This window comes from Polyodon spathula, chromosome 39, assembly GCF_017654505.1.
Source record: "Polyodon spathula isolate WHYD16114869_AA chromosome 39, ASM1765450v1, whole genome shotgun sequence".
NCBI classification, from domain to species: domain Eukaryota; kingdom Metazoa; phylum Chordata; class Actinopteri; order Acipenseriformes; family Polyodontidae; genus Polyodon; species Polyodon spathula.
Genome location: NC_054572.1, coordinates 4075922 through 4102913, shown reverse-complemented (window position 1 = coordinate 4102913; position 26992 = coordinate 4075922). Strand labels below are relative to the sequence as shown.

At 40.4% G+C, this 26992-nt stretch overlaps 1 protein-coding gene across 4 annotated transcripts in view; it reads right to left on the bottom strand.

Moving 5' to 3' along the window:
- Nucleotides 1-432: 432 nt before the first annotated feature.
- LOC121304776 (tyrosine-protein phosphatase non-receptor type 22-like) overlaps nucleotides 433-26992 on the bottom strand; it is a 33894-nt gene continuing 7334 nt past the window's right edge. Inside the window, exons 7-30 of one of the 4 annotated variants that reach the window (XM_041236168.1) lie at nucleotides 26489-26548; nucleotides 26097-26239; nucleotides 23062-23128; nucleotides 22170-22247; nucleotides 21885-21977; nucleotides 19788-19876; nucleotides 18598-19379; nucleotides 18306-18365; nucleotides 17825-17917; nucleotides 16497-16568; nucleotides 12177-12307; nucleotides 11873-11900; nucleotides 10353-10415; nucleotides 9912-10042; nucleotides 9783-9810; nucleotides 8356-8418; nucleotides 7915-8045; nucleotides 6502-6529; nucleotides 5772-5840; nucleotides 5379-5488; nucleotides 4530-4560; nucleotides 4358-4432; nucleotides 1341-1415; nucleotides 433-1130 (exon numbers count right to left, since the gene is read on the bottom strand). In XM_041236168.1, coding sequence (XP_041092102.1) covers nucleotides 1354-1415; nucleotides 4358-4432; nucleotides 4530-4560; nucleotides 5379-5488; nucleotides 5772-5840; nucleotides 6502-6529; nucleotides 7915-8045; nucleotides 8356-8418; nucleotides 9783-9810; nucleotides 9912-10042; nucleotides 10353-10415; nucleotides 11873-11900; nucleotides 12177-12307; nucleotides 16497-16568; nucleotides 17825-17917; nucleotides 18306-18365; nucleotides 18598-19379; nucleotides 19788-19876; nucleotides 21885-21977; nucleotides 22170-22247; nucleotides 23062-23128; nucleotides 26097-26239; nucleotides 26489-26548 — 2487 coding nt within the window. In that variant the 3' untranslated portion in view covers nucleotides 433-1130; nucleotides 1341-1353. The remainder of the gene's footprint in view (nucleotides 1131-1340; nucleotides 1416-4357; nucleotides 4433-4529; nucleotides 4561-5378; nucleotides 5489-5771; nucleotides 5841-6501; nucleotides 6530-7914; nucleotides 8046-8355; nucleotides 8419-9782; nucleotides 9811-9911; nucleotides 10043-10352; nucleotides 10416-11872; nucleotides 11901-12176; nucleotides 12308-16496; nucleotides 16569-17824; nucleotides 17918-18305; nucleotides 18366-18597; nucleotides 19380-19787; nucleotides 19877-21884; nucleotides 21978-22169; nucleotides 22248-23061; nucleotides 23129-26096; nucleotides 26240-26488; nucleotides 26549-26992) is intronic. The other 3 variants (XM_041236169.1, XM_041236170.1, XM_041236171.1) reach the window with 3 other exon arrangements.

Here is a 26992-nt window from a genome sequence, read left to right as displayed (position 1 = left end):
TTAACCAAGAACAAATAGAAGAATTGTGAGGAAGGTTAAGAATAATCTGAGATTGACTGCCAAAGATATTCAAAGTGAACTGGCTGGTGGGACGGGTTTCCATTTCAACCATAAGTACCGAGTATTGCATGGTGAAGGTCTCAATGGTCGCAGGCCAAGGAAAAAGCCGCTCTTAGGAAAATGTCACAAAGACAATCACTTAAAGTTTGCAAAACTGCATTTGAATGATGAACAAAGGTTTTGTGATGAAACAAAAATCTAGCTATTTGGTCACGCTGATAGCACTATGTAACACAATTTTTGTTCCTGGGTAGTAAGTGCTATTTCCTAGTTGCTTATGCCTCAAAAGTATAGAAAATGGCTACAAAAGATTTAGAAGTGAGTAGTTTTTCGAGATTGTAAATTTACAGTATAACCGTAAATCTCGAAAAACTACTCTCTTCTAAATCTTTTGTAGTCATTTTTGTATTACTTTAGTATAAATACATGTTCATTTAGATTCATATATTCATATCAGATTCATTCCTTCTATGGGGCTGTTTTTCCTCTAATGGCACAGGAAATTTAATGAATTCAAATTCAAAATTTAAAATGAATTCCATAACATACCAAAAGATATTGGCTAATTATTTGAAACCCCCCACTACAAAACTTGATTTCAAGAGCAACTGGATGTTTCAACACGACAGTGATCCAAAGCACACATTAAAATCTACTTCAGAATGGTTAAAGAAGAATAAAACCAAGGTTCTGGAATGGCCCGGTCAAAGTCCCGATCTAATTCTGATTGACAATCCTTGATATGAGTTGAAGAAGGCTGAGCACAAGAGAAGTCCTTGGAATTTGAATGAACTGGAACAATTTTGCATTGAAGAATGGTCAAAAATCACTAAACAGTCATGCCAAAAACTCATTGACAAATATCCTAATATTGAAAACGGACCTCATTGAGGTAAATACTATTGAGCAAATGTGTGTTCAGTAATGGTTGTCACTTTTTAAATTCCATCAGCGGACTTGCAAGACAATGTGAAGTCTTTTCTCAGGTGGCACACACACCATGGACTCCAGTGATTCCACCTCTGTTACAGGACACGCTATAGCAGGAGACAGGAGGACATTACATTGTGCTGTAGAAAGAGAAGAGCAGAGATCCTCCGTTAAAGGACACGCTAGAGCAGGAGACAGGAGGACATTACATTGTACTGTAGAAATAGAAGAGCTTAGAGATCCTCTGTATTCATTGGGCTCAAACTTAACCAAAAGCAATAAAACAATACAAATAAAATACAAATAAATACATGAACAACAAATGTCCTGTAAGCCAGGCCTGTACTTACTATCACAAGGTCATCATACCCAGCTTGCAGGGAGATTCCTTGGTCCTTTAGGTTTGGAAAAACGATTGCCAAACCCTGTAATGAAAAGAAATAACATTGGGGCAGTTTCCATAGAAAAAGAAGTCTCACCTTTTTCTCACTCTGTTTTGGTAGTACTTTTGGGTTGTGCGAGTTTCCATGTAGTTTTAGCCTGAGAAATTCTCCTTCCAAATCCCAACTACCTAATTAATATTAAAATAGTTCCAATTTGGCCTTGCAGGCTATTAATGTCTTACAGCTTTCATAAACTGGGTTTCCACAAACTTTTTAGGTTGTGTTGAAGCACCGCAAGTGTAGCTTACCTCACTTCGCCACCAAAAAAGATTTGCAATGCCGCTTAGAATGTGTGTGAGATTTGCATCGCAACTGAAAATAAGCCACAGATGCTTAAATACCGGGGTAGTCCTGACGGTAAAATACTGTACTGTAATGTCATTTTAATTCAAAGGCCATTACATGTAACACCGCATGGCAGTTAAACTAGACACCCTCACGAGGCGATCGCTTCTCAAGTGTACTGTAGTAAAATAGGATTGCGCAGCCTTGAGTAAACATAATCGTGATCATATAGCAAGTTTGAATGGAGGTCTCTAAACCCCTTGTACTGTTTGAATGAAGCTCTCTGGACCCCTCGTACTGTATGAATGAAGCTCTCTGGACCCCTTGTACTGTATGAATGAAGCTCTCTGAACCCTTCGTACTGTATGAATGAAGCTCTCTGAACCCCTCATACTGTATGAATGGAGCTCTCTGAACCCCTCGTACTGTTTGAATCGAGCTCTCTGAACCCCTCGTACTGTTTGAATCGAGCTCTCTGAACCCCTCGTACTGTATGAATGAAGCTCTCTGGACCCCTTGTACTGTTTGAATTGAGCTCTCTGGACCCCTCGTGAAGTTTGAATCGAGCTCCCTGAACCACTCGTACTGTATGAATGGAGCTCTCTGAACCCCTCGTACTCTATGAATGAAGCTCTCTGGACCCCTCGTACTGTATGAATGAAGCTCTCTGAACCCCTCGTACTGTATGAATGGAGCTCTCTGAACCCCTCGTACTGTTTGAATCGAGCTCTCTGAACCCCTCGTACTGTTTGAATGAAGCTCTCTGAACCCCTCGTACTGTTTGAATGAAGCTCTCTGAACCCCTCGTACTGTATGAATGAAGCTCTCTGAACCCCTCGTACTATTTGAATCGAGCTCTCTGAACCCCTTGTACTGTATGAATGAAGCTCTCTGAACCCCTCGTACTGTATGAATGAAGCTCTCTGAACCCCTCGTACTGTATGAATGGAGCTGAACCCCTCGTACTGTTTGATGAAGCTCTCTGAACCCCTCGTACTGTTTGAATGAAGCTCTCTGAACCCCTCGTACTGTTTGAATGAAGCTCTCTGAACCCCTCGTACTGTTTGAATGAAGCTCTCTGAACCCCTCATACTGTATGAATGAAGCTCTCTGAACCCCTCGTACTGTTTGAATCGAGCTCTCTGAACCCCTCTTACTGTATGAATGAAGCTCTCTGAACCCCTTGTTCTGTTTGAATCAAGCTCTCTGAACCCCTCGTTCTGTTTGAATCAAGCTCTCTGAACCCCTCGTACTGTATGAATGGAGCTCTCTGAACCCCTCGTACTGTATGAATGGAGCTCTCTGAACCCCTCGTACTGTATGAATGGAGCTCTCTGAACCCCTCGTACTGTATGAATGGAGCTCTCTTAACCCCTCGTACTGTTTGAATGGAGCTCTCTGAACCCCTCGTACTGTATGAATGGAGCTCTCTGAACCCCTCGTACTGTATGAATGGAGCTCTCTGAACCCCTCGTACTGTATGAATGGAGCTCTCTGAACCCCTCGTACTGTATGAATGGAGCTCTCTGAACCCCTCGTACTGTTTGAGTGGAGCTGTCTGAACCCCTCGTACTGTTTGAATGGAGCTGTCTGAACCCCTCGTACTGTTTGCTGTTTTCCTATTTTGTCACCTTGCCATGGCTACTTCCAGCAGATAATAAAGCATTGCTTGCTACAGCCTTTACTAATAGTAGAAAGTTGTGCAAGCTTGCGTCACAAGTGGGATTTTCACTGTTGAAATCTGGTTAGCATAAGGTAGGCTCCTGGGCATGTTTCCATGCAAAAAAAAAAAAAATGTATTTGTTCAATTGTATGTATTTTTAGCATGAGAAGGCGATTTACCCACTTTAAAGCTGTACAGTGTTTTAGACAACACTTCCTGGAGCGTGCGGAATGCTTGTACTGCATCAAACACACTGACTATGGAGAGAGAGACTATCGACTTTCTAGCTGCGTGGAAACCCAGCCCTTGTTTAAACTAGTTTATGCTAATCCAAGTGAGTTGTATATTCCCTCTGCACGGGTCGCAGTTTGATCTCAATAAGCCGCTTTCTCAGTAGTTCCAGGATTCTTTATTTATAGAGTCCCTAAAAAAATAACAAATAACTCCTCGGAGTGATATTTCGTTCTCTGTAGGACAGGCATGGGGAGCCCTGTTGTGTCGGAAAAAAAAAAAATCCTTTTGGAAAGCAGCCACTTAGACCCAACTACTTACAAATATAAATAAACAGTACAGGTTGGTTTCACAGGCCCTGATTAGCAGTAATCTTGGACTGCTTAATGTTAAATTGGTTAAGGCCGTCTAAGATTAGTGGTAACCAGGGTCTGTGAAACCAACCCTGTATTTACTGACAGGCACATAAGCATTTAATGCTGCAGTTTATTCAAACGTTTATAATGTTTTGGGGTTATTGAATAGCAGTAGGTCTAATATGTCTTGACACCAGTTTTCAAAGGGCTTTCCTATGCTTTAAATACTCACTGATGATGCTTCAGTACCTTACTTCACACTGATTTCCCATGCATGGCTTCACTACAGTAAACCTTTATAAAGACAGTGCAGTTGTAAAAACTGTTGAACACCTTTACCCTTTCAGCCAGCTCAGCCAGTGAAAGTTGTCATAGTTCATAGTACATACCGAAGTTAGACTTGGAGCTTGTGTGGTTTGATGGGGCAGATTCGATTGCATTTGCTGCTGAAGTTGCATTCTTTGCTGTGGGGAAAAAAAAAAAAAAGAATGAATTTGATTAAATTAAAGCTACAGTAGATACTTTTGCCTGCTATTGAAAACATTTATAAGACAAACTTACTCTTTTTCACATTTTTTAGAAACTTCATGCTCTGTAGAGAGGAAAAGAAACAGGGATGAGAATGAGAAATTGCAAAAGCAGGTCTCTGAGTGGTAGCCAGGCTCCCAATGCTGTGGACAGTTCTGAATGCAGAATGATGCTACAGGTGCAGCAGTGGGGGGACCGTAGAGCAGGAGAAAACTAACATTTAATCAAAACCTAATGAAGTCTGGAATCAGTGGGCAGTCTGAAAACTGAAGGCAGGATGCAGAGAGCACATTTGAGAAGTGACTGCTGTATTTCATTGTCATTATAGGGTATTGCTAGGGGGTGTTAGGGATATCCTAAACTCCTCACTAACCCATAAGAATCCTGCTTCGGACACTCCCACCTCCCCTGGCTTTGTGACTTAACTCACACAGTAGAAGGAAAACAAGCTCTTAACAGCATTCTCAGTTCCGCTTTATATTTGCCTTCCTTTCAGTTTTAAATTCCATGCACTAAAGTTTAAGCAGGCAACAGTCTGTACAGTTTTTCATGTGCAGCCAGACTAATCCGACAAATTGGAAACAAAAATGCTGGTGGTAATAGTGCAAAGATCATACTGTAATAAAAGACAAGGAGACAAACATGTCAGTTTCCTCAGTGTATTAAGTAAGTCTTCCTTAAAATTGTGATTGACCATTTTAAATGCATTGAGACAGGCAGTTGGAACTGCACACTGATATGACCAGAGATGTGATGCCACTAAATCAATAACCTTCTCTCTGTCACTTTTTGTAAAAAGGGAACCATTATTAATCACGCTGGGCATCATTTTCAAAGCTGTTTCGGGGAGTTTGGAAACATGGCTCATTCATGACTCATTACCTTAGACCTTGCGAAGCTGGACAGTGACAGTTTTGCACCTGACTTCTCATCTGGCTGGACTGGCTCCATGGCTGAGCTGGGGGGTCTGTTATCTGCAGGTAGTTGTTCACCTGAGAAAAGATACAAAATGAACAAGTAGCTTCAGGTGTCATTTTAATGGCTTTTCAAACTGTTTACATGAGCCGTGCAACCATCACTGGGCTCTGCTCTGTAGGTCTGTCACTCCAGTTCTGAGTGATTCCACTGGTGTTGAGCTTCTTTATATTTTAATGGAGGATCAAGACCAGGCTTGCGCTGACCATGTGACTAGTGATAACTAAGACAACTAGAAACTCACCACGCTGCAACGTTACACATATATACAGTTCAACTATTTTACACATCATTACTTACCATTCCCTCTGAGAACCCATTCAGATGCTGTGCTGGGAGGGGTAGGTACAGGGGCAACAGAAAAGGGCACTGAAGGAAAAGCATGCAGTTACTCTTCTGTCTCTGAATTGTGGTGCACAGATTTAAGAAAAAAAACTTCTAAGAATAAGGCTGTTCAGAAGCTGATTGATTTAGAATAATAACTCCAGGAAAGCCAATCGCAGTTCAAAAAGAATGACATTTTTATTAGCAAAATAGTACAGCTTAACACCACCAGTTCTATCCTATATCCACTCTGCCCGGTTCTAGTGCGGTGTCACCTTATCTAGTCTCCCGGCCAACCAATCACCAATAGGAATTTTCAGCCCTTTAAGGACACATATCCCACAGTTACTAAGACACATGGAGGCTCTGTGAAAGGAATTGCACTGCAGTATCTGTAACCTGCTACACATTATCATGTAGATTGCATTGCACAGCTCTGAAAGCTTTGTCAGGGTTCCTCTGTGTATGCATGTTCAGAATGAGCACCCAATGAGTGCAACACTGCCCCCTTGATGGAGACAGGGTGTAGTTGCATCTCTGTAAAACCATGACTTCTATGACAGCAGAAGTCTTCTTTCAAATTAAGTTGCATCAAATTATTTTGGTTGTAAAATAATAATAATAATAATAATAATAATAATAATAATAATAATAATAATAATAATAAATAATAATAATAATAATAATAAAGTTTTCATGAACTTACCCAGTTTTGAACATTTCATTTTTAAACTCTGAAAGATAAATTTAACATCTGTAAGTAACTGAGGTTTTCTTTTTGCAAACGGCACTACAATTGCTGCAACACAGTAAACTGATTATATACAGCAAGCTGAGCATTGTAAGAACATAAGAACATAAGCAAGGTTACAAACGAGAGGAGGCCATTCAGCCCATCTTGCTTGTTTGGTTGTTAGTAGCTTATTGTTCCCAGAATCTCATCAGCTTCTTGAAGGATCCCAGGGTGTCTGCTTCAACAACATTACTGAGGAGTTGGTTCCAGACTCCCACAATTCTCTGTAAAAAAAGTGCCTCCCTTTTTCTGTTCTGAATGCCCCTTATCAAATCTTCATTAGTGACCCCTGGTGTTTGTTTCTTTTTTCAGGTCGAAAAAGTCTCTTGGGCAACATTGTCAATACCTTTTAGAGTTTTGAATACTTGAATCAGATCGCTGCATAGTCTTCTTTGTTCAAGACTGAATAGATTCAGTTATTTTATTATTTGCACTCTTTCTAGAGCAGCAATATCCTTTTTTTGCAGTGAGGTGACACTAGATTTTAGATCAGGTCTTACTGATGAATTGTAAAGTTTTAACATTACTTCCCTTGATTTAAATTCAACACTTCATTATATATCCAAGCATTTTGTTGGCCTTTTTATGACTTCCCCGCCTTGTCTAGATGAAGATATTTCTGAGTCAACATAAACTCCCAGTACCTCCCATATGGTATTTATAACGCACATTTTTATTTCCTGCGTGCAGTACCTTACACTTTTCTCTATTATATGTCATTTGCATGTGTCTTCCCAATTCTGAATGCTGTCTAGATCATTTTGAATGACCTTTGCTGCTGCAACAGTGTTTGCCACTCCTCCTATTTTTGTGTTGTCTGCAGATTTAACAAGTTTGCTTACTATACCAGAATCTAAATCATTAATGTAGATTAGGAATAGCAGAGGACCTAATACTGATCCCTGTGGTACACCGCTGGTTACCACACTCCATTCTGAGGTTTCTCCTCTAATCAGTACTTTCTGTTTTCTACATGTTAACCACTCCCTAATCCATGTGCATGCATTGCCTTGAATCTCTACTGCGTTCAGTTTGAGAATTAATCTTTTATGCAGGACTTTGTCAAAGGCTTTCTGGAAATCTAAACAAACCATGTCATATGCTTTGCAATTATTTATTATCGATGTTGCATCTTCAAAAAAATCAAGCAGGTTAGTTAGACTCGATCTCCCTTTCCTAAAACCATGCTGACTGTCTCCCAGGATACTGTTACCATGTAGGTAATTTTTTACATTAACAGCCAGTCCATGTCGTTACCTTGCTTCTGTCATTGATTTCATTTGTTAATTACCTTGCTTCTGCGCATTGATTTCATTGGTTAATTACCTTGCTTCTGCTCATTGATTTCTCTGGTTCTAAAAAGGTTTTTGGTTGAGGATTGCCGCACCATTCTGAAGACATTCCCACTCTTAACGTGTCTGTGGAAGGCTGGGGCTGGGGGGCTGGGCTCAGAGTACCTGGGACAAAGAGGAGGGAGGGTTTGGGCCACAGGTTCAGCCAATGTGATGTGCGCATCTTGCAGGTAGCAGTTCAGCTGTTTTATGTCTGCTAACTGGAGTTTCAATCAAACATATGATCATACTAGTATATGCATGCTTTTTTTCTTTCAGAAAGCCCCTTGCATATGAGTTAAGTATCTTATGTTGTGAAGCCATAGATGCAATCCTAAAAGCTAAATGTATGAATATTCCTGTTGTCTAATTACTAACATTCTTAGCATCTCAAGAGTAACAGCGTGGGAATGAAACCAGGTCTTTGTTTACTCACTGGCCAGCACAAACGACTCTGGTGTTCTTCTAGGTAGAGGTGGAGTCAATGGAGGTGGAGACTCTGAGAAAAAAAACAGAAGAAATCTATTGTTGGGCCATGTGGCAAAGTGGTTGGTAAGGGGAACAGGTGTAGCGGTGATGCGGTGCAGGAGTGATGAACAGACAACAGTGATTCAGTGAACAAGTGTTTATTTGTGCTGTTTCCAGGTCTGGCGACTGTCAAATAATAAATCCCCGGCAGTACACAACAATGTGTAAAGCGAGGGGATGGTGAAGAACACAATACAGTCTCACACACAAACAAAGGCACGGTCACCAGTCCTGGGTGATATTCAAACATGCAGGTGCTCTGTGCAGTGGTGCTCCGGATAGTGCTTTATGTGGCGAAAGCCCCGGAGGTGTGCGTTAACTGTCTAGTGGTGCGAAAAAGACAGACAATTATAAACAAACAAAGACAACACACAACACGTAATACACTCTGAGAGCTCCTCTCTCAGTCCTTCTCACCTCACGTTACCCAAACGAAGGAAAAAATCAGCGTTACCCTGGCCCCTATATGTAATCCCGCATGATATCTAGGTGAACGGTTTTAGCTGCCTTATTACTTGCAGCTGCCTCTCGTTTACCTTTCAAATCAATACGGTCTTACAACAGAGTCTTGCTTCTTTCCAGGCTGACCCACTTCCCTGACCCAGAAATGAACTGTCAGGCCAGCTCTTCCAGATACTTCTCCTCTCGTTCTTTAGCGCCCTCACAGGTCGGGAGGAAGATTCATCACCAGAACTTATGTTTCCATCACAGGCCATTACACAGCCTGCCTGCAGCAGGGCACTGCCGCCCTACAAGACTCATTACACAGCCTGCCTGCAGCAGGGCACTGCCGCCCTACAAGACTCATTACACAGCCTGAATGCAGCAGGGCACTGCCGCCCTACAAGACTCTTTACACAGCCTGTTTGCAGCAGGGCACTGCCGTCCTACAAGACTCATTACACAGCCTGCCTGCAGCAGGGCATTGCCGCCCTACAAGACTCATTACACAGCCTGCCTGCAGCAGGGCACTGCCGCCCTACAAGACTCATTACACAGCCTGCCTGCAGCAGGGCACTGCCGTCCTACAATACTGGTTACACTGCTATAGACCAATGCTGTGGCACGACCCTGCAGTATTACTACAACAAACTGCAGTGTCAGGACATACAGCATGATGATACCAGCGCTCTCATAAAATCAATCTGCCTTCCTTGCCTCACATGCTTATTAACATGTATGCTGTTAGGTGCTACTCCACGTGTATTTAATAACATTACCTTGCAGATTAAAGCTGTAGATTAAATACAGATCAGAAGTAATATTTTCAGGAAGTAAGCACAGACACCATGAATTAACAGTGAAAAAACTAAAACAAGTTTGCACTTAACTTACCCAGTTTTGAAGTTCCAAATTTTAAACTCTGAAAAATAAAAAAATAAATGAGACCATTAAGTACCTTTTCTTTTACATCTTTTCACTGTTCTGGATCTACTGAGTTGAATGAGCAGTCAGCACAGTTACCTTGCTTCTGCTCATTGATTTCTCTGGTTCTAAAAAGGTTTTTGGTTGAGGATTGCCGCACCATTCTGAAGACATTCCCACTCTTAACGTGTCTGTGGAAGGCTGGGGCTGGGGGGCTGGGCTCAGAGTACCTGGGACAAAGAGGAGGGAGGGTTTGGGCCACAGGTTCAGCCAATGTGATGTGCGCATCTTGCAGGTAGCAGTTCAGCTGTTTTATGTCTGCTAACTGGAGTTTCAATCAAACATATGATCATACTAGTATATGCATGCTTTTTTTCTTTCAGAAAGCCCCTTGCATATGAGTTAAGTATCTTATGTTGTGAAGCCATAGATGCAATCCTAAAAGCTAAATGTATGAATATTCCTGTTGTCTAATTACTAACATTCTTAGCATCTCAAGAGTAACAGCGTGGGAATGAAACCAGGTCTTTGTTTACTCACTGGCCAGCACAAACGACTCTGGTGTTCTTCTAGGTAGAGGTGGAGTCAATGGAGGTGGAGACTCTGAGAAAAAAAACAGAAGAAATCTATTGTTGGGCCATGTGGCAAAGTGGTTGGTAAGGGGAACAGGTGTAGCGGTGATGCGGTGCAGGAGTGATGAACAGACAACAGTGATTCAGTGAACAAGTGTTTATTTGTGCTGTTTCCAGGTCTGGCGACTGTCAAATAATAAATCCCCGGCAGTACACAACAATGTGTAAAGCGAGGGGATGGTGAAGAACACAATACAGTCTCACACACAAACAAAGGCACGGTCACCAGTCCTGGGTGATATTCAAACATGCAGGTGCTCTGTGCAGTGGTGCTCCGGATAGTGCTTTATGTGGCGAAAGCCCCGGAGGTGTGCGTTAACTGTCTAGTGGTGTGAAAAAGACAGACAATTATAAACAAACAAAGACAACACACAACACGTAATACACTCTGAGAGCTCCTCTCTCAGTCCTTCTCACCTCACATTACCCAAACGAAGGAAAAGATCATCATTACCCTGGCCCCTATATGTAATCCCGCATGATATCTAGGTGAACGGTTTTAGCTGCCTTATTACCTGCAGCTGCCTCTCGTTTACCTTTCAAATCAATACGGTCTTACAACAGAGTCTTGCTTCTTTCCAGGCTGACCAACTTCCCTGACCCAGGAAATGAACTGTCAGGCCAGCTCTTCCAGATACTTCTCCTCTCGTTCTTTAGCGCCCTCACAGGTCGGGAGGAAGATTCATCACCAGAACTTATGTTTCCATCACAGGCCATTACACAGCCTGCCTGCAGCAGGGCACTGCCGCCCTACAAGACTCATTACACAGCCTGCCTGCAGCAGGGCACTGCCGCCCTACAAGACTCATTACACAGCCTGCCTGCAGCAGGGCACTGCCGCCCTACAAGACTCATTACACAGCCTGAATGCAGCAGGGCACTGCCGCCCTACAAGACTCTTTACACAGCCTGTTTGCAGCAGGGCACTGCCGTCCTACAAGACTCATTACACAGCCTGCCTGCAGCAGGGCACTGCCGCCCTACAAGACTCATTACACAGCCTGCCTGCAGCAGGGCACTGCCGCCCTACAAGACTCATTACACAGCCTGCCTGCAGCAGGGCACTGCCGCCCTACAAGACTCATTACACAGCCTGCCTGCAGCAGGGCACTGCCGTCCTACAATACTGGTTACACTGCTATAGACCAATGCTGTGGCACGACCCTGCAGTATTACTACAACAAACTGCAGTGTCAGGACATACAGCATGATGATACCAGCGCTCTCATAAAATCAATCTGCCTTCCTTGCCTCACATGCTTATTAACATGTATGCTGTTAGGTGCTACTCCACGTGTATTTAATAACATTACCTTGCAGATTAAAGCTGTAGATTAAATACAGATCAGAAGGAATATTTTCAGGAAGTAAGCACAGACGCCATGAATTAACAATGAAAAAACTAAAACAAGTTTGCACTTAACTTACCCAGTTTTGAAGTTCCAAATTTTAAACTCTGAAAAATAAAAAAATAAATGACACCATTAAGTACCTTTTCTTTTACATCTTTTCACTGTTCCGGATCTACTGAGTTCAATGAGAAGTCAACACAGTTACCTTGCTTCTGCGCATTGATTTCATTGGTCAGTTACCTTGCTTCTGCTCATTGATTTCATTGGTCAGTTACCTTGCTTCTGCTCATTGATTTCATTGGTCAGTTACCTTGCTTCTGCTCATTGATTTCATTGGTCAGTTACCTTGCTTCTGCTCATTGATTTCATTGGTCAGTTACCTTGCTTCTGCTAATTGATTTCTCTGGTTCTAAAAGGGTCTTTGGTTGAGGATTCCCGCACCATTCCGAAGACATTCCCACTCTTAACGTGTCTGTGGAAGACTGGGGCTGGGGGGCTGGGCTCAGAGTACCTGGGACAAAGAGGAGGGAGGGTTTGGGCAACAGGTTCAGCCAATGTGATGTCTGCATCTTTCAGGGTAGCAATTGAGTTTTCCTGTTTTCATGGGAGTTATCTATATCTATCTATCTATCTACCTATCTATATATCTATATCTATATCTATATCTATATCTATCTCTATCTATCTATCTATCTATCTATCTATCTATCTATCTATCTATCTATCTATCTATATATATATATATATATATATATATATATATATATATATATATATAGATAGATAGATAGATAGATATCAGAATCAATATATGTAATATTTATTTGGTTGCATGCAGCCATCAGTTAAACTTAAAGCTTGCTACACACCAGATGCGATGTGACAAAATGAATAGAACCTAGAGTTTTGAAAAGTATCTTTCACACCACTGGCAACACCACAGGCACTGCGGAAGTGACACCAGGGTGGCGCTGGAGTGACATGAAATAAATAGAATCGAAATCTATTTTTTGCGTTTTGCTGCGTGACAGCTAGGGAATTGCAGGGAAATGCAGAGAGTCCTCCAAGGTGAAGCAGAATCCAAAATGAAAGAGAATAAATAATACTTGCTGGAGAGATGAAACATAATATCTGGGAGTCTAATTTGAATGAACTGGATAAGCCTGGTATGTATGGTTTATTGCTGGTATGTATGATTTATTGCTGGTATGTATGGTTTATTGCTGGTATGTATGGTTTATTGCTGGTACGTATGGTTTATTGCTGGTATGTATGGTTTATTGCTGGTATGAATGGTTTATTGCTGGTACGTATGGTTTATTGCTGGTACGTATGGTTTATTGCTGGTACGTATGGTTTATTGCTGGTATATATGGTTTATTGCTGGTATGTATGTATGGTTTATTGCTGGTATGTATGGTTTATTGCTGGTACGTATGGTTTATTGCTGGTACGTATGGTTTATTGCTGGTATGTATGGTTTATTGCTGGTATGTATGGTTTATGCTGAAATACCATCAGAGATGATAATCATAATTACCACATCACTTGATGAATATAGTCTTCAATTTATGTCTTGATCATAGTTTTGTCCATAGCAATTCTAAATCAGTTTTCAAATCTGTCAGATCTTATGTGTTTGTGTCGTTTCAGGTGTGTGTGGTCATGTCACTGCATAAGTCTCTTGTCGCCCAATGAAAAATCTGGTGTGTAGCAGCCTGTACACTGCAAACTCAAAAGTGCCCTTTTAAAGGCAAAAAATGTCAGTTAGTTATTCATTTAATTGAATGTTTTTTCTTATTGTCTCATTCTTTCCACTGATTATTACCAAGCTCAGCAGCTCAGAGTACTCACTCTCTTTGCTGGTGAGCAGAAACAACTTCTTCAGAGATCTTTCAGGGAGTGGAGGAGTGTGAGAGCTTGTTAAAAGAAATATTCATATGAACCCTTTAAGAACGATCATTTCAATGTGAGAGTCTGTGGAAAGAAACATTCCTATGAACCCTTTTAAGAGAGATCACTTCAGAGAGATCATTGCAGTGCATTGACCTGGAGTTAAGACAGAGTTGTAATTACTCAGTCAGACACTCCACTCGAGTCGCAATCTTTGGTGTCTCGACTTGACTCGAGTCATTGTCATCATATGATTCGTCTCGAGTCCCTGCTTAAAAGACTCGACTCGAGTCCCCGCCCAAAAGTCTCCACTTGACTCGAGTCATAGTCTGTACGATAAAATAAATTAAATCAATTGGTTTCGTTTTCAATAATCACAGCCCTTCTTTTGATGCATACAAGCCCTGCCTCTTCATGAGCAAGAGGAAGATGTGACAACATAGCGACAGAGAACGTCAGAGAGCGTCAACAGCATGGAAGGTGAATCTAGAGTACCAGCGCTCATTGAGTTCACAAGAACGATGGAGTAGACTGGGAGAGAAATAAACAGTCTGCATCCTGCCAGCTCTGAGGAATGCCAAACTAAAAATCAATAACGAAAATGGCGTTATTTGGGTGGGGGGTCAAATCCCCCCAACGATTTTGGGGTTGTAAGTAAAAAAACTTTAAAAAAATTCACGGCCAGAGGGAACACCCCAAGGACAGGCTTTTCTATAACCTTAAATCTATACCGTAATTAAACCACACTCATGTTACAGAAACTGTGTCTAAAATAACTTAAATCATTTAAATTGTTTTATTTTTTACTAAGTATCAATAAGAAATGGCTTATTTGGTGGGTCAATCAATAGATTTTTGTTTAAGTAAAAACTTAAATTCGGCAGAAAGCTTATAACCTTAAATCTATACCGTAATAACACACTGTACAAGAACTGAACACAGAAACACGCTCTGGAGCGTGATAATTGTATTGATTATTTTACATTCCTGTGGCCTCTACAGCCACGGTGCAGCTGATCAATGAGACGGTTGCATGGTCATCTTTGTTTTCCTGAATTCCCGAATTGAGTTAATCAGCTCTAGATGTGTTTGATTAATATAATACATCAGGATTTTCAGGCTGGATAGATGTTTGGAGTTAATTTGGCTAAAAATGTTTTGCTTTTTTTATAGAATAAATTCATAAAAAAGGAAAATGGGCAGACCAGACCACAGCAGCATGATTTGGGGAACAGGCACAATCAACATTGCTAGATGAAAGGAGGTTGAGGACAGAATTGCATTGTTTTCAATGATTTCAAGAAGTGGTCTGTGGATTTTGTTATAGTGGGTGAACAGATCACACAGGTAAAAAAGAACTGTGCTATTTTGCACTGCCGGGGTATTTTGCATGTGTTTGTGAAACAGCAGCTACAATGCCAATCTTTTAGGTTAGTAGGGTTATTCAAAACACAATTGCCCTCTTAGTATTACCGTATCTTCGTATTTAGACACATGGCTGGGATTTTATTGGGCTCAGTGTAGGTGGTTAAAGGGTTAATATGATGTGTTCTGTGTGGAATATTTTTGCTATTTTTTTTTTTTTTAAATATTAGTGAACAGCCCTTTATCTGAAAATAACCAAAATGACTTATTTTGTAGCACACATTATTTTGCTAAACTCTTAGCCTTTCAAGATACATTACTCTCTGTAATATTAAGCAAATTAGGTTGAGTTTATTGATTTTGAGCTGGACAGTTGGGAGCATGCAATGCTTTTAAAGTCTGATTTTCACCTCAGTTGCACTTTTTTACACAGAGAATTGTGAGGGTCTGGAATCATCTCCCCAGTAATGTTGTTGAAGCTGACACCCTGGGATCCTTCAAGAAGCCGCTTGATGAGATTCTGGGATCAATAAGCTACTAACAACCAAACGAGCAAGATGGGCCGAATGGCCTCCTCTCGTTTGTAACCTTTCTTATGTTCTTATGTTCTTATTACTTGGACTGTTTTTCTTTCTAACTGCTTTGTTTTAAGGCCTAGAAGCAAGATCTCTATAGCAAATATCAAATTAAATGCCACAAAATGTCCTTTAATATGGTTACAGATTCTGAAAAAAAAACTATCAGGGAGAAACACTCAGGCTGCCATCAGTAAAACTGTAAATAAATGGTTAAATGCATTGTTTTGTTTTGTAGTATCCATTACTGTACATCCAACCCAACTGAGCACAGGGTTGTAATGCAGTCCAAGTAATGCAGCTGAGGTGAAATCAGAGTTTAAAAGCATTGCATGCTCCCAACTGTTCAGCTCAAAATCAATAAACTCAACCTAATTTGTTTAATATTACAGAGAGTAAAGTATCTTGAAAGGCTAAGAGTTTAGCAAAATAATGTGTGCTACAAAATAAGTCATTTTGGTTATTTTCAGATAAAGGTCTGTTCACTAATACGTTTAAAAAAAAAAATAGCAAAAACATTCCACACAGAACATATGGTCAATAACAAAATCTGCTTATAAATAGGCCAAGGAACTGTAAATTCACAGAAATGGAGACAAAACATAAACCGTGGCTCTTTAATGGTGAACATCAGTGGGGCAAGTATGAGCACATTATTGTGCATCTCAATTATGCATTGTTAATTGAAATGTTCTTTTCTTTGTACTTGTAGATTGCTAATCTCCTGTAAAATGAACCTGGTTAAATCAAAGTGTCTCAAACTGTCAGAACTAAAGACTCGAATTGACTCGAGCCAGATAGGTGACTCGACTCAAGCAAACTCTGTGAATATAAAAGAAACAGTAAGACCCATCCATCACTACTTACCATTGTCCAGGGGACCCTCAATAGACTCCTGTGCGCTTATAGGAATAGGAAGCCGGGTAGCAGAAACAGGCTCTGAGAAAACAAACATGAACTTAATCCCGTAAAGAACATGCAGCGATATTCATGGCATGCTTATTTGTTTTATTATATTTATTTACTGATTTATTTATTGCATTTATATAGTTTATACAAAAGTATCGCAAAGCATTGTACCATACACAGCCCAAAAAAAAGAACAAACCACAATGCATCTGTATAGCATGTCACACATACAACTGCCACAATCAGACCATTTAAATAACAGTATACACATAATACAAAAAGCTGCAATTTTAAAGTTACATTACAACCCACTAAGATAATAAGGCCAATCTATAAAATGTTCTTTTTTAGTCTTGACTTGAAAAGTGTAACGGCCCCAGCTTCCCTGGCAAACGAAGGCAGAGCATCCCATGATTTCGGAGCTCTACAAGAAAAAGCCCTCCCTCCTCCCATGCTGCTTTTATTGATCCTGGGAATAACCAGCAGCCCCGCATCCTGTGATCGCAGAGTGCGGTTTGGAAGATACAGGGTCAGTAACTCATGCAAATAACTAGGTGCTAATCCAGTCAGGGCCTTGTAATTCAACAGCAAAATCTTAAAATCAGTTCTATACTACACAGGGAGCCAGTGTAAAGTGGCCAAAACAGTGGTAATATGTCCACTTTTTCTGGTCTTAGTCAGAATTCTAGAGGCGGTATTCTGAACAAGCTGCAAGCGGGATACCACATGTTTTGGGACAGATGAAACAAAGGCATGCATTAGTCTCTCTGCGCCGGATATGGAAATAATTGGTCTAAGTTTGGCTATACTTCTCACTCGTTAAAAATATAATTTAGTAACTTCCCTAATATGAGTCTCAAATGATAGATCAGGATCAAACTCCAGACAGACCCCCAAACTCTTAATTTCTACTTTAAGTTGATGAGAGACTGCAAGGGTTGAGCTCATGAAATCCCACAATTCCTTTTAGTTGGTTCTGTGATCCCACTAGCATAACCTCGGCTTTATCTGAATTCAACATTAGATAATTCTGTGACACCCAATGTTTGATGTCTGTAAGGCAAGTAGCTAATAACACCCTGGCAGAAGAATTCACTGGCTTTAGGGTAGCTGGGTATCGCCTTTTCTTGCTCTTGCTTGTTTTGTTTATCTTTATTTATACTGAACAAGAAAGCTTTCACTCAGCTTACATGTGTGTTGCCTAACATTTTTCAAACATCCTTTGTGTGCTGAGTGTCCATAGGGCAGCTGTAACAATCAGCCTGAGTGTTTGAATGCCTGCTTACCAGACTGGCTCAGCAACACAAAGGACTCTGGAGTTCGCTCTGGCAGGGGTGGCGGAGTTTCCTCATCAGCGTGGTTATCTGAAGCTGCTAAAACTAAGAAAGACGACACGGTGAAGAAGTGCCGTCAGTGACTATAAAAGTAAAGCGCAGAACCCTATATGGCACGCCTTGACAAAAAGCATGGCAATGCAGTGAGGGCCTGGCACAGTGGTAAAGGGTTCATGGTGAAGCTTATTGAAGTGAAACTGGTGCAAGGCCCCTGTAGAGATCACTAGTGTCCAGCAGTTTTAACAGAAGAACAGCTTAGTGCTCCCCTGTTATTTACCCATTGCTCTAGAAAGCTGGTAAATGATAGCAAATTCTTTAAGGAAGTGTAATTCCAAGAATGTCACTTTGTGTGAAACATCAACATTATATACATATATAAAAGTGGGGAGTAAAATTGTGAAAAATGTATTAAGAGAAGCAGTGAGTTTCTCACAGGAATCCGAGTCAGGGTATTCTTGTCTTGTTTGTGTATAAGTAGCCCATTTAAGAAGACCTGTAAAAATATATGAATTAGAAGACATGGGTATAGTGGATGTAGTGTTCATCAAAGAGTCAAAGGGTTACTGTGAAAGGTTCAGGATATACTAAGCTGGATCACCATGTTTAGTGCTTTAATGTTTTCTGCTTTGAAAACTAAGCTAACGCCCACCTTCAGTTGCGTTCCCACTGTTATCAGCATGGCTGGGTTGGCGTTCTGGTAAAGTGCCATTCAAAGAAATACTGACCTTGGGATGAAGAGGTGTTGTAACTAGGGCTCTTGGTCCAGTGGTCAAGGGCTCCCTTCCCCCATTTACTATCATTTTCACTAGACCCCCCGAGGACATCCTGAGATCCATCAAGGGAATCAATAATATCTGTAGAGAAGTAAGGATCCTCCACAGTATAGCAGGAGCCAGCATTGTCCTGAGAAGCAGGATGGAAGGGAGAGGGATCCTCAGTTTCACTCCAGTGCCCTTTGTTTGCCAGAGCTGGTTCCCAGTAAGGGTGAGCAAAGCTGAGATCCTCCAGCCTGTCCAGCACCCCTCTGTCCTGGTTCACGTTATTCAAGGAACATGATGTGCGTTCCTGGCGAAGGTCCCACGAGGCTTCCATCAATCCCTGATCGCATTCCTCTGCTGGATAGCCCTGAGTAAAAGGATTTGATTTGACCCTGCACACTGGTATCTTACCAGCAGGCCCACCTCTAGGGTTTGTTAATCCTGAAGACAGGTAACTGTCCTCTGTCCTGTCTGAGTCTAAGCTGAGGAGATTCTCCTGATCCATCCCCCAGCTATTGTTGTGGATGAACATAGACAGGTGCTGCCTTCTAATTTCAGACAAGCCTGCACTGCACCATATATCTGCATCAGGGTGGTAAGACTCTGTGTGCCTTGCGGGGGTGAAGCCCTGTTGGGTGCTCTGTGGGGGAGTGTTGGTCTGGTATGCAGAGGAAATCAATGGTGCAATTTCTTGTGCAACATCAAAACAATGACTAAGAGTTTTCTCTGGCATTTCCTCATCTGAGTATCTGATTAGAGAAAGCACAAGTACACACAGTCATTTTATATTATATATTACATTGAAAAATTAAACAATACTTGACAGGGAAACTGACGTTATTCTTTGTATTAACCCTGTAAAACAGTGTGTCTGTATCAAGCATTATATACATACCCAAAAGCGGGACAAAAGTAACATTTTCCTAAACATGTAGGGACACCAGGAACTGCTCCCTAAAAAGGGAACTGTCCCGGGAAAATCGTGATGGTTGGTAGGTTTAATATTTCTAGTTATTAATACAGACATACATTTACAGCACAGCTACAATAAAGATATTGCAAAACAAACAAACAAACAGACAATGAATGTGATGCTGTGATAAAAGCACTGCTTTCCTGCCGGCCACTCAGGCTGTTATAACATTGGAAAAGCATACCTGTAACCTTGCTCTGGTTCCACAATATTAGCTTCTTGGCTTGCTAGTGTCTCACTTTCAGATGAGATATCCAAAGGTGTAGGGAGACTCTGTAAAGGACAGTGAATGCACTATTAAAAGTGAAACTAACTGATGGGAGTAGTTTGATATATCTTTAATCAAAATAATAGATACAGAACACTCAAATAATAATACCTTGAGATTGTATGTTTGCAAATGTTTGCTGCAGTGCAAAATCAGTTGCCTTTTCATCCAAAACCGGGTAACAAACCCTCCAAGGTAAGGGGTGAAACTATCAAGTTAATTGAAGGGCTGTCACCCATGATGATTCCTTCTCTGTTTAAATCTCATTTTTCTCTTCTTACAAACTGACATACAGTATCTCTGGAAATAGCCCAAAGTAGCTCCATTTGTTCCACTAGTATATAGTAGTACTTTGCCTAAGAAGGGTCCAGCAGCTGCCTCTAGCTGAGTGGAACTCAACTGTACTGATAAACACTGTGTATGTGGTGGCTTCACTTCACAGTATTTACTGTCTGCGCTAAAGTGTTGTAAATAACAAGGTTGAATAACAGTTAATCACACAGCAATGTAGATGTTTGCTGTTAAAATGATATACACCATTAACCCCTTTGGAGTATATGATATTGTGCAGCGTACATGTGTAATTTGTGTTTGAGTGCAATGGATATAAAACAGATAGCAGCTGACGTTAAAAATCAAGAATGCCGTAGATGTGATAGCTACTTTTAGACCAAGGAAATGCTGTTGCTTTATCTCCATTAATATAAATGTAAAAGAGGTAGGAAAAGAACAACTATTATTGGCCCTGTTAATATGTTAGTAAGATAGCTATTACCACTTAACAAAAAAGGGTCAATTAAAATAAAGAGCTATAGAGTACAATCATTTCTAATATTCATGAAACAGTTCTGACTGCTGGTAAATAAGCTATCAACAGTCCAGAACACTTTCACTAGCATAGAAGATTTTTAATTAATAAAAACATTGAAAAAGCATTCCTAAAATGACTGATGATAAAAGAGATGATCTGTCTGATTGAACCTTTCTCTGATCTGGCATTCTGAGCGGAAACTACACCCACACTGTATGAGTGCCACTTTGTGTCATGCTAGACTCAGAGGAGAGAGGCGGGTGGTGTAGTGCAGAGCTGGTTCCTGCTTCAGTCGGGAGTGGCATGCATCACCTGCCCTAATGAACCCACCTGCTCAGGCAGCCCAGTGAAGAGGTTCTGAAAGAGCATGCTGGCTTTTGCCTCTGCTGAGCCAAGAGGCAAGGCAAACATGGTTCTCCTCACAAAATCCCAGCCGAAAAACTGCCACTGACATGGCACTGCATATGTGGATGATGTTGCTTTTGTCTATTGAGGTCACAGGCTCACTAGTATAGAGGGTCAGTTATGGGCAGGCTTGCTACCCATTTCTAACAGTACAGAAAACAAGCATTGCTCCAAAGACATTTGATAAAGACCCCAAGGTGCAGCACAAAAAGTGAAAGGTTTAAAAAGTTGCTATGATGCAAACATGGAAACTGCAGAAAAAAAGCAGCTTCAAGACATGAGTAAATGAAAGCACAGCTTCAAGACATGAGTAAATGAAAACACAGCTTCAAGACATAAGTAAATGAAAACACAGCTTCAAGACATGAATAAATGAAAGCTAAGCTTTGGACATGAGTAAAGGAAAGCACAGCTTCAAGACATGAGTAAATGAAAGCACAGCTTCAAGACATGAATAAATGAAAGCACAGCTTCAAGACATGAGTAAATGAAAGGCTGTTTTTTTCACCCCCAGCCACCTTTTTCTTTAAGGCCTTTGGCTGGTTTCTACAGTAAATGACCACATCCGGCAAAAAAGCTGTTTATAAGTTATGTGTCAGAGCTCAGCACAACCACAGGCTGAGTGCTGAAGTTGAACAGGAAGTTCCTAACTGACCCTAGTATTTGATAGTTGTACAGGATGCCAGCGGTGCCTGTCTCATACTCTAGTTAGGAAACAGCCACACTGGTACTGAAGTTCTGAACTAGCTCACAAAATGCTCACAAAAACACGTACAAGATATCTGAGATGGTCTTACCTCATTCACATCCAATTTGCAATCTCTGTCCATGTTCTCTAAATGTTTTTGGAACAAGTGCTTTACTGAAATGTAAACAAGTTCATACTGCTCCTGAAAAGAGGAAAAAGACCCTTTCTTCAAATACAATTTTTTTTTTTATTAATGCCTTTATATGGTATGATATTTATGGTAGAAAATTCAATATAATTAATCCCATACCCAATAACATCCCAGTTTAAACTGTATTATATGTAAATACATGAATACATGCATGTGGTGAATGTCACCATGTTGAATTTCTACCTTGGTTTGGACAAGGGACGGCCTTTGTGTTCTCATTTCTTGAACCAAATCGAAGACACTGAAGTTCTCTGGGATAATCTGAATACAAAACAGTAAAAGAAGAGACCAGTTAAAAAGAGCAAAGAGCAAATCAATTGAGGAATTAGACGCAACCCTTCAGACTTCCTGTACAGGGTCCTGTCGCAAGCACACACAGATTCAAGCAGAAATCTTTCAGAACCAAAGAGAATGTCAACACTGTTCTCCACAGATAGACAGCTGTCTGTCTGAGCAATACATCAAATATAAACTGTACTGTAGCTATAACATGTTTGGGGTCCTAACACTTCTAAAATCTTTCACAGCTATAACAACATATTTGTGTGTCTGTGTGTGAGGTATTTTCTTGATGATCTCATCCCAGCATTGGTTTGAGATAAGAACACTGTGACCCACCCAGTCTGACAGAGAGCCCCGGTCCCAGGTGTCGCCTGATAAAGACACAGGGTTGTCAAACTGCTGCATCGGCCACACCTTAATGTTTGGGACACAAGTTGGCTTAAAGATCCATGATCCATAGCTCTAAACGTGTTATTATTAGTTTTAATAATTATGAACAAGGAATAACACCATAGTGTGAGCAACAGTCCTGATAAAGCAGAAGGATCTCAGTGACTTGATAGTTGGGCTCGTGCAACCAGCCCATCTGCATTGACCAATGTGTTCAGCAGGACAGTCTCCCAAGTGTTTCTGGGAAAACCACCAACAGACACCAAAAGCATGCATCTGGTCACAAGCAGGTCATGACAGATCGATATATAAAACAGGATAAGGAGCAACAGGTGTGCTGCAGTGAATCAAATCCCAGGAAGCTTCATTCATCGTTACTGATTATTGATAGGTGTACCCTTACCCCATTGGTTAGCAGCTTCCAGGTGTAGTCAATGGCACATATCACTCCGGTCCTGCCACAGCCAGCACTGTTACAACAGGGAAGTAATGTTCACACTTTACAATGCAATAGTAAGACGTCATCTACAATACTGTGTTCAGTTCTGGTCACCTCGATACAAAAAGAATATTGCTGCTTTAGAAAGAGTGCAAAGAAAAGTGACCAGAATTATTCCAGGTTTAAAAGGCATGTCATATGCAGACAGGCTAAAAGAATTGAATCTATTCAATTTTGAACAAAGAAGACTAAGCGGTGATCTGATTCAAGCATTGAAAATTCTAAAAGGCATTGACAATGTCAACTCAAGGGAGTTTTTCAACCTTAAAAAGAAAGAAGGACCAGGGGTCACAAATGGAGATTAGATAAAGTGGCATTCAGAAAAGTAAATAGGAGGCAGTTTTTTACAAAGAGAATTGTGAGGGTCTGGAACAAAATCCCCAGTAATGTTGTTGAAGCTGACACCCTGGGATCCTTCAAGAAGCTGCTTGATGAGATTCTGGGATCAATAAGCTACTAACAACCAAACGAGCAAGATGGGCCGAATGGTCTCCTCTCGTTTGTAAACTTTCTCATGTTCTTATAAACAAAAAACAAATAATGTAACAAACCCTATCAACACTGCCAACACAATCAGATGCAAGACCAATTATGGGATGCATGTAAAGTTCCCTGTTTAATAAACTTATACTTATAAAACAATCAAATACATTATGGCAAAAGCATAACGCAGACCATGTGTACATGATGCACAGAGTTAAATATGGTGGTAATACATCATTTAAAATGGAGGGTTGTTGCAAGGAATCAGTATTTGCAATTAAACTGGGTAAATGTATTTGCATCTCAAGGGTAACATCTGAGGATCACCACTTCTTCCCATCCATCAAAGATTCAAAAGCTTTCTTCTGCAAGAATTCATTTAGACTCCAAGAGATTACTGACAGCTTCAGCAGCAGTGTGCTTGAATTCAAAAGGGAAATAAGATTTGGGTCTTCAATGCTTTTTCTTAAGAAGGGTCTGCAGTGTTTTTAATAATAATTGTTTGCCAAGGAAATTCGTGGTTCAATTCATTTTAATATAAGCATTTCTCAGATATTTAATTCAGACCCTTTTTGTGTGACATGCTGTGGTGATTGCGTTGTTAACACCGATTCCAGAACATTCTTAACCAGATCTACTTTAAAGCTCATTGATTAGACCAAGGCACAGGCCACAAACAATGTTAACTCTTTGAAACTCGCCTTCCAAAATGGATTGTCTAGTCTCCTAAGATGTCATCAAACTTGCCAAGCCAAGCTACAGTGCAGTTGTACCATTTTTGTGTTAAATGCTTTAAGAATAATTTTTAATTACATAACTTGTAGATATAAGTTTAATAGTTATTTTAAGTAATTTTCCCAATAAATCTGAAGTGTTTATTGTGTTTTAAATGAATATTATAAACTAATAACTATTTTAAAATATTAATCTTTGATTGTATTATGTGTTTTATATGCTTGTAATCGTAATTTTACATAGAAAATGAAACTGAAATTCATATGCTTCTCTAATGAATGCAACTAAAGTTATATTGAATAGGAGGTTTAAATGATAAATGTAAAATCCTTTGATAACGAAATGGATGGATTCATTGCATTTTTGACACATCCTTTTTGTGTGACATGCAACTGTCTATCAAATACTATGAACCAATGAAAGGACCAACAAGGACTTACAGTACAAGGGAACATCTATACATTGTGTTATTTAAACTCAAAACAAAGATTTTCTTTCTATCTGGATTTGCGCTCACTGGATTCACACTTTCTTCAAAACATCTCATCGCTCTCAACTAATCAAACTCCAAAGTTCTTCAACGAAGATGCAATGATGTAATCTTCAAAACTGTCCCTGAGAAGATGGGCTTCCTCCGGAACGATGAAAGCTTTTGCCTACAGACTTCACAGAGATCCTGCACTGCGCTTGTGCACAACTAACTTCCACAGAGAGGACGACCATGTTAAGAAGACTTTGTTTTAAACATCGCACCAACAGAATAAGTATTAAACTTATATTGTGTGTTTACAGATAACTGAACTAAAGCCATGCTTTTAATATCATCACAATGTGTAATGTGCATTTATTTAACTAAATGCTGGAACATTGTACATGTGTACTTAGCCACGTGGAAGCTAGTGCATGTATATGTAATGCGTGACTCAACCAAACAATGCATGATGAACTATTAAGACTGCTTCACCAATGCAGAACTCTCTGACCAGAGAGCACATCAAGGATTCATTATGAACATTTAACAATGCATTACTTTTCCTTGAATGTTTTATTTTGTTTCTTCTTTATAGATATGTTTTATATGTATAACTATGAAGCCTAACCTTTATTCTTCTTCCTTTGAGAATATGAATAAATATAATAATAATTTGGACTGCAGTGTTTTTAATAATAATTGTGTCTGCACTGCTTTTAATAATTGAGTCTACAGTGGGTTTTTTTAATACGAATTGAGTCTGCAGTGTTTTTAATAAGAATTGTGCCTTCAGTGTTTTTAATAAGAATTGAGTCTGCAGAGATTTTTAATAAGAAGGGTCTGCTGTGTTTTTAATAAGAATTGAGCCTGCAGTGTATTTTAAGCTGTTGGCCAAGCAGCCACTTCCTTTGAATAGAAAAAAAAAACTTCTATGACAGCAGGGTTAGAGGAGGGACGGGGGATGTGGGGGATGGAGGAACGAGGCGACAGATAGGAGGGGGTGTATGCACGTGCGTATGTGTGTGTGTGTGTGTGTGTGTGTGTGTGTGTGTGTGTGTGTGTGTGTGTGTGTGTGCATGTGTAATGTGTGAAAGCACACTGAAAAACAGATAGACATCTTTGACCATGACTCAACGATCAACCTTCTTTAGACTTTTCTACACAAATGTTTGAGAGAAGAAAAGGGAAAAGGTACTGGTTGTACTGACACAGCAAGAGGTTCTTCTTTCCTGTTCGGCTCGGTTCTTACCTGCAGTGGATACAGAGCGGGACGTCATCGTGTTCCTGATAGGAACGCATTTCCCAGATCATCTCCAGTATTGGGTCTAGGGAGTCAGGGACTCCATGGTCTGGCCAGTTAACATAGTGGAGTTGATAAATTGCACGACATTCCTGTAAGGAACAAGTATAGAATAAAAATATGTACAGTAATCACACCATGGAAAAAAAAAAAACTGACGTGTGAAAACTGTAAATGCTGAAGCAATACATCAATATTCAAGATGTGCAGATACATATCTCTGCTGTTCTTCACCCTGTGTGTGTTTTGCTGTTTCAATTAATTGTTTTCCATTTGTATTACATGCACTGATCACAGTCAGCTAGATTTGTAGGAGATCAGTCAATATATTGCATACTTACATTAAATAAGGTTGCTTTAAGTATCCTAACAACATAATCGCCTTTATTTTCCTCAGAATCCTATCAAAAAAAGAAAATTGAACATGTCTGAAAAGCTGTACAAACACAAGTACACACACACGTACACACACACACACACACACACACACACACACACACACACACACACACACACACACACACACACACACACACACACACACACACACACACACACACACACACGTACACACACACGTACACACACACACACACACACACACACACACACACACACACACACACACACGTACACACACACACGTACACACACACACACACACACACACACACACACACACACACACACACACACACACAAACACAAAGGAACAATAAACATGTACCACACAGGGAAGGTATGTTCTCAAAGTAAGTTTCAACACAACTTAATAAGCCTGTTTTTACATGAGGGGGCAGCTACATTCACATTGCACAGCGGAGTGAAGCGTTCGCATTTACATT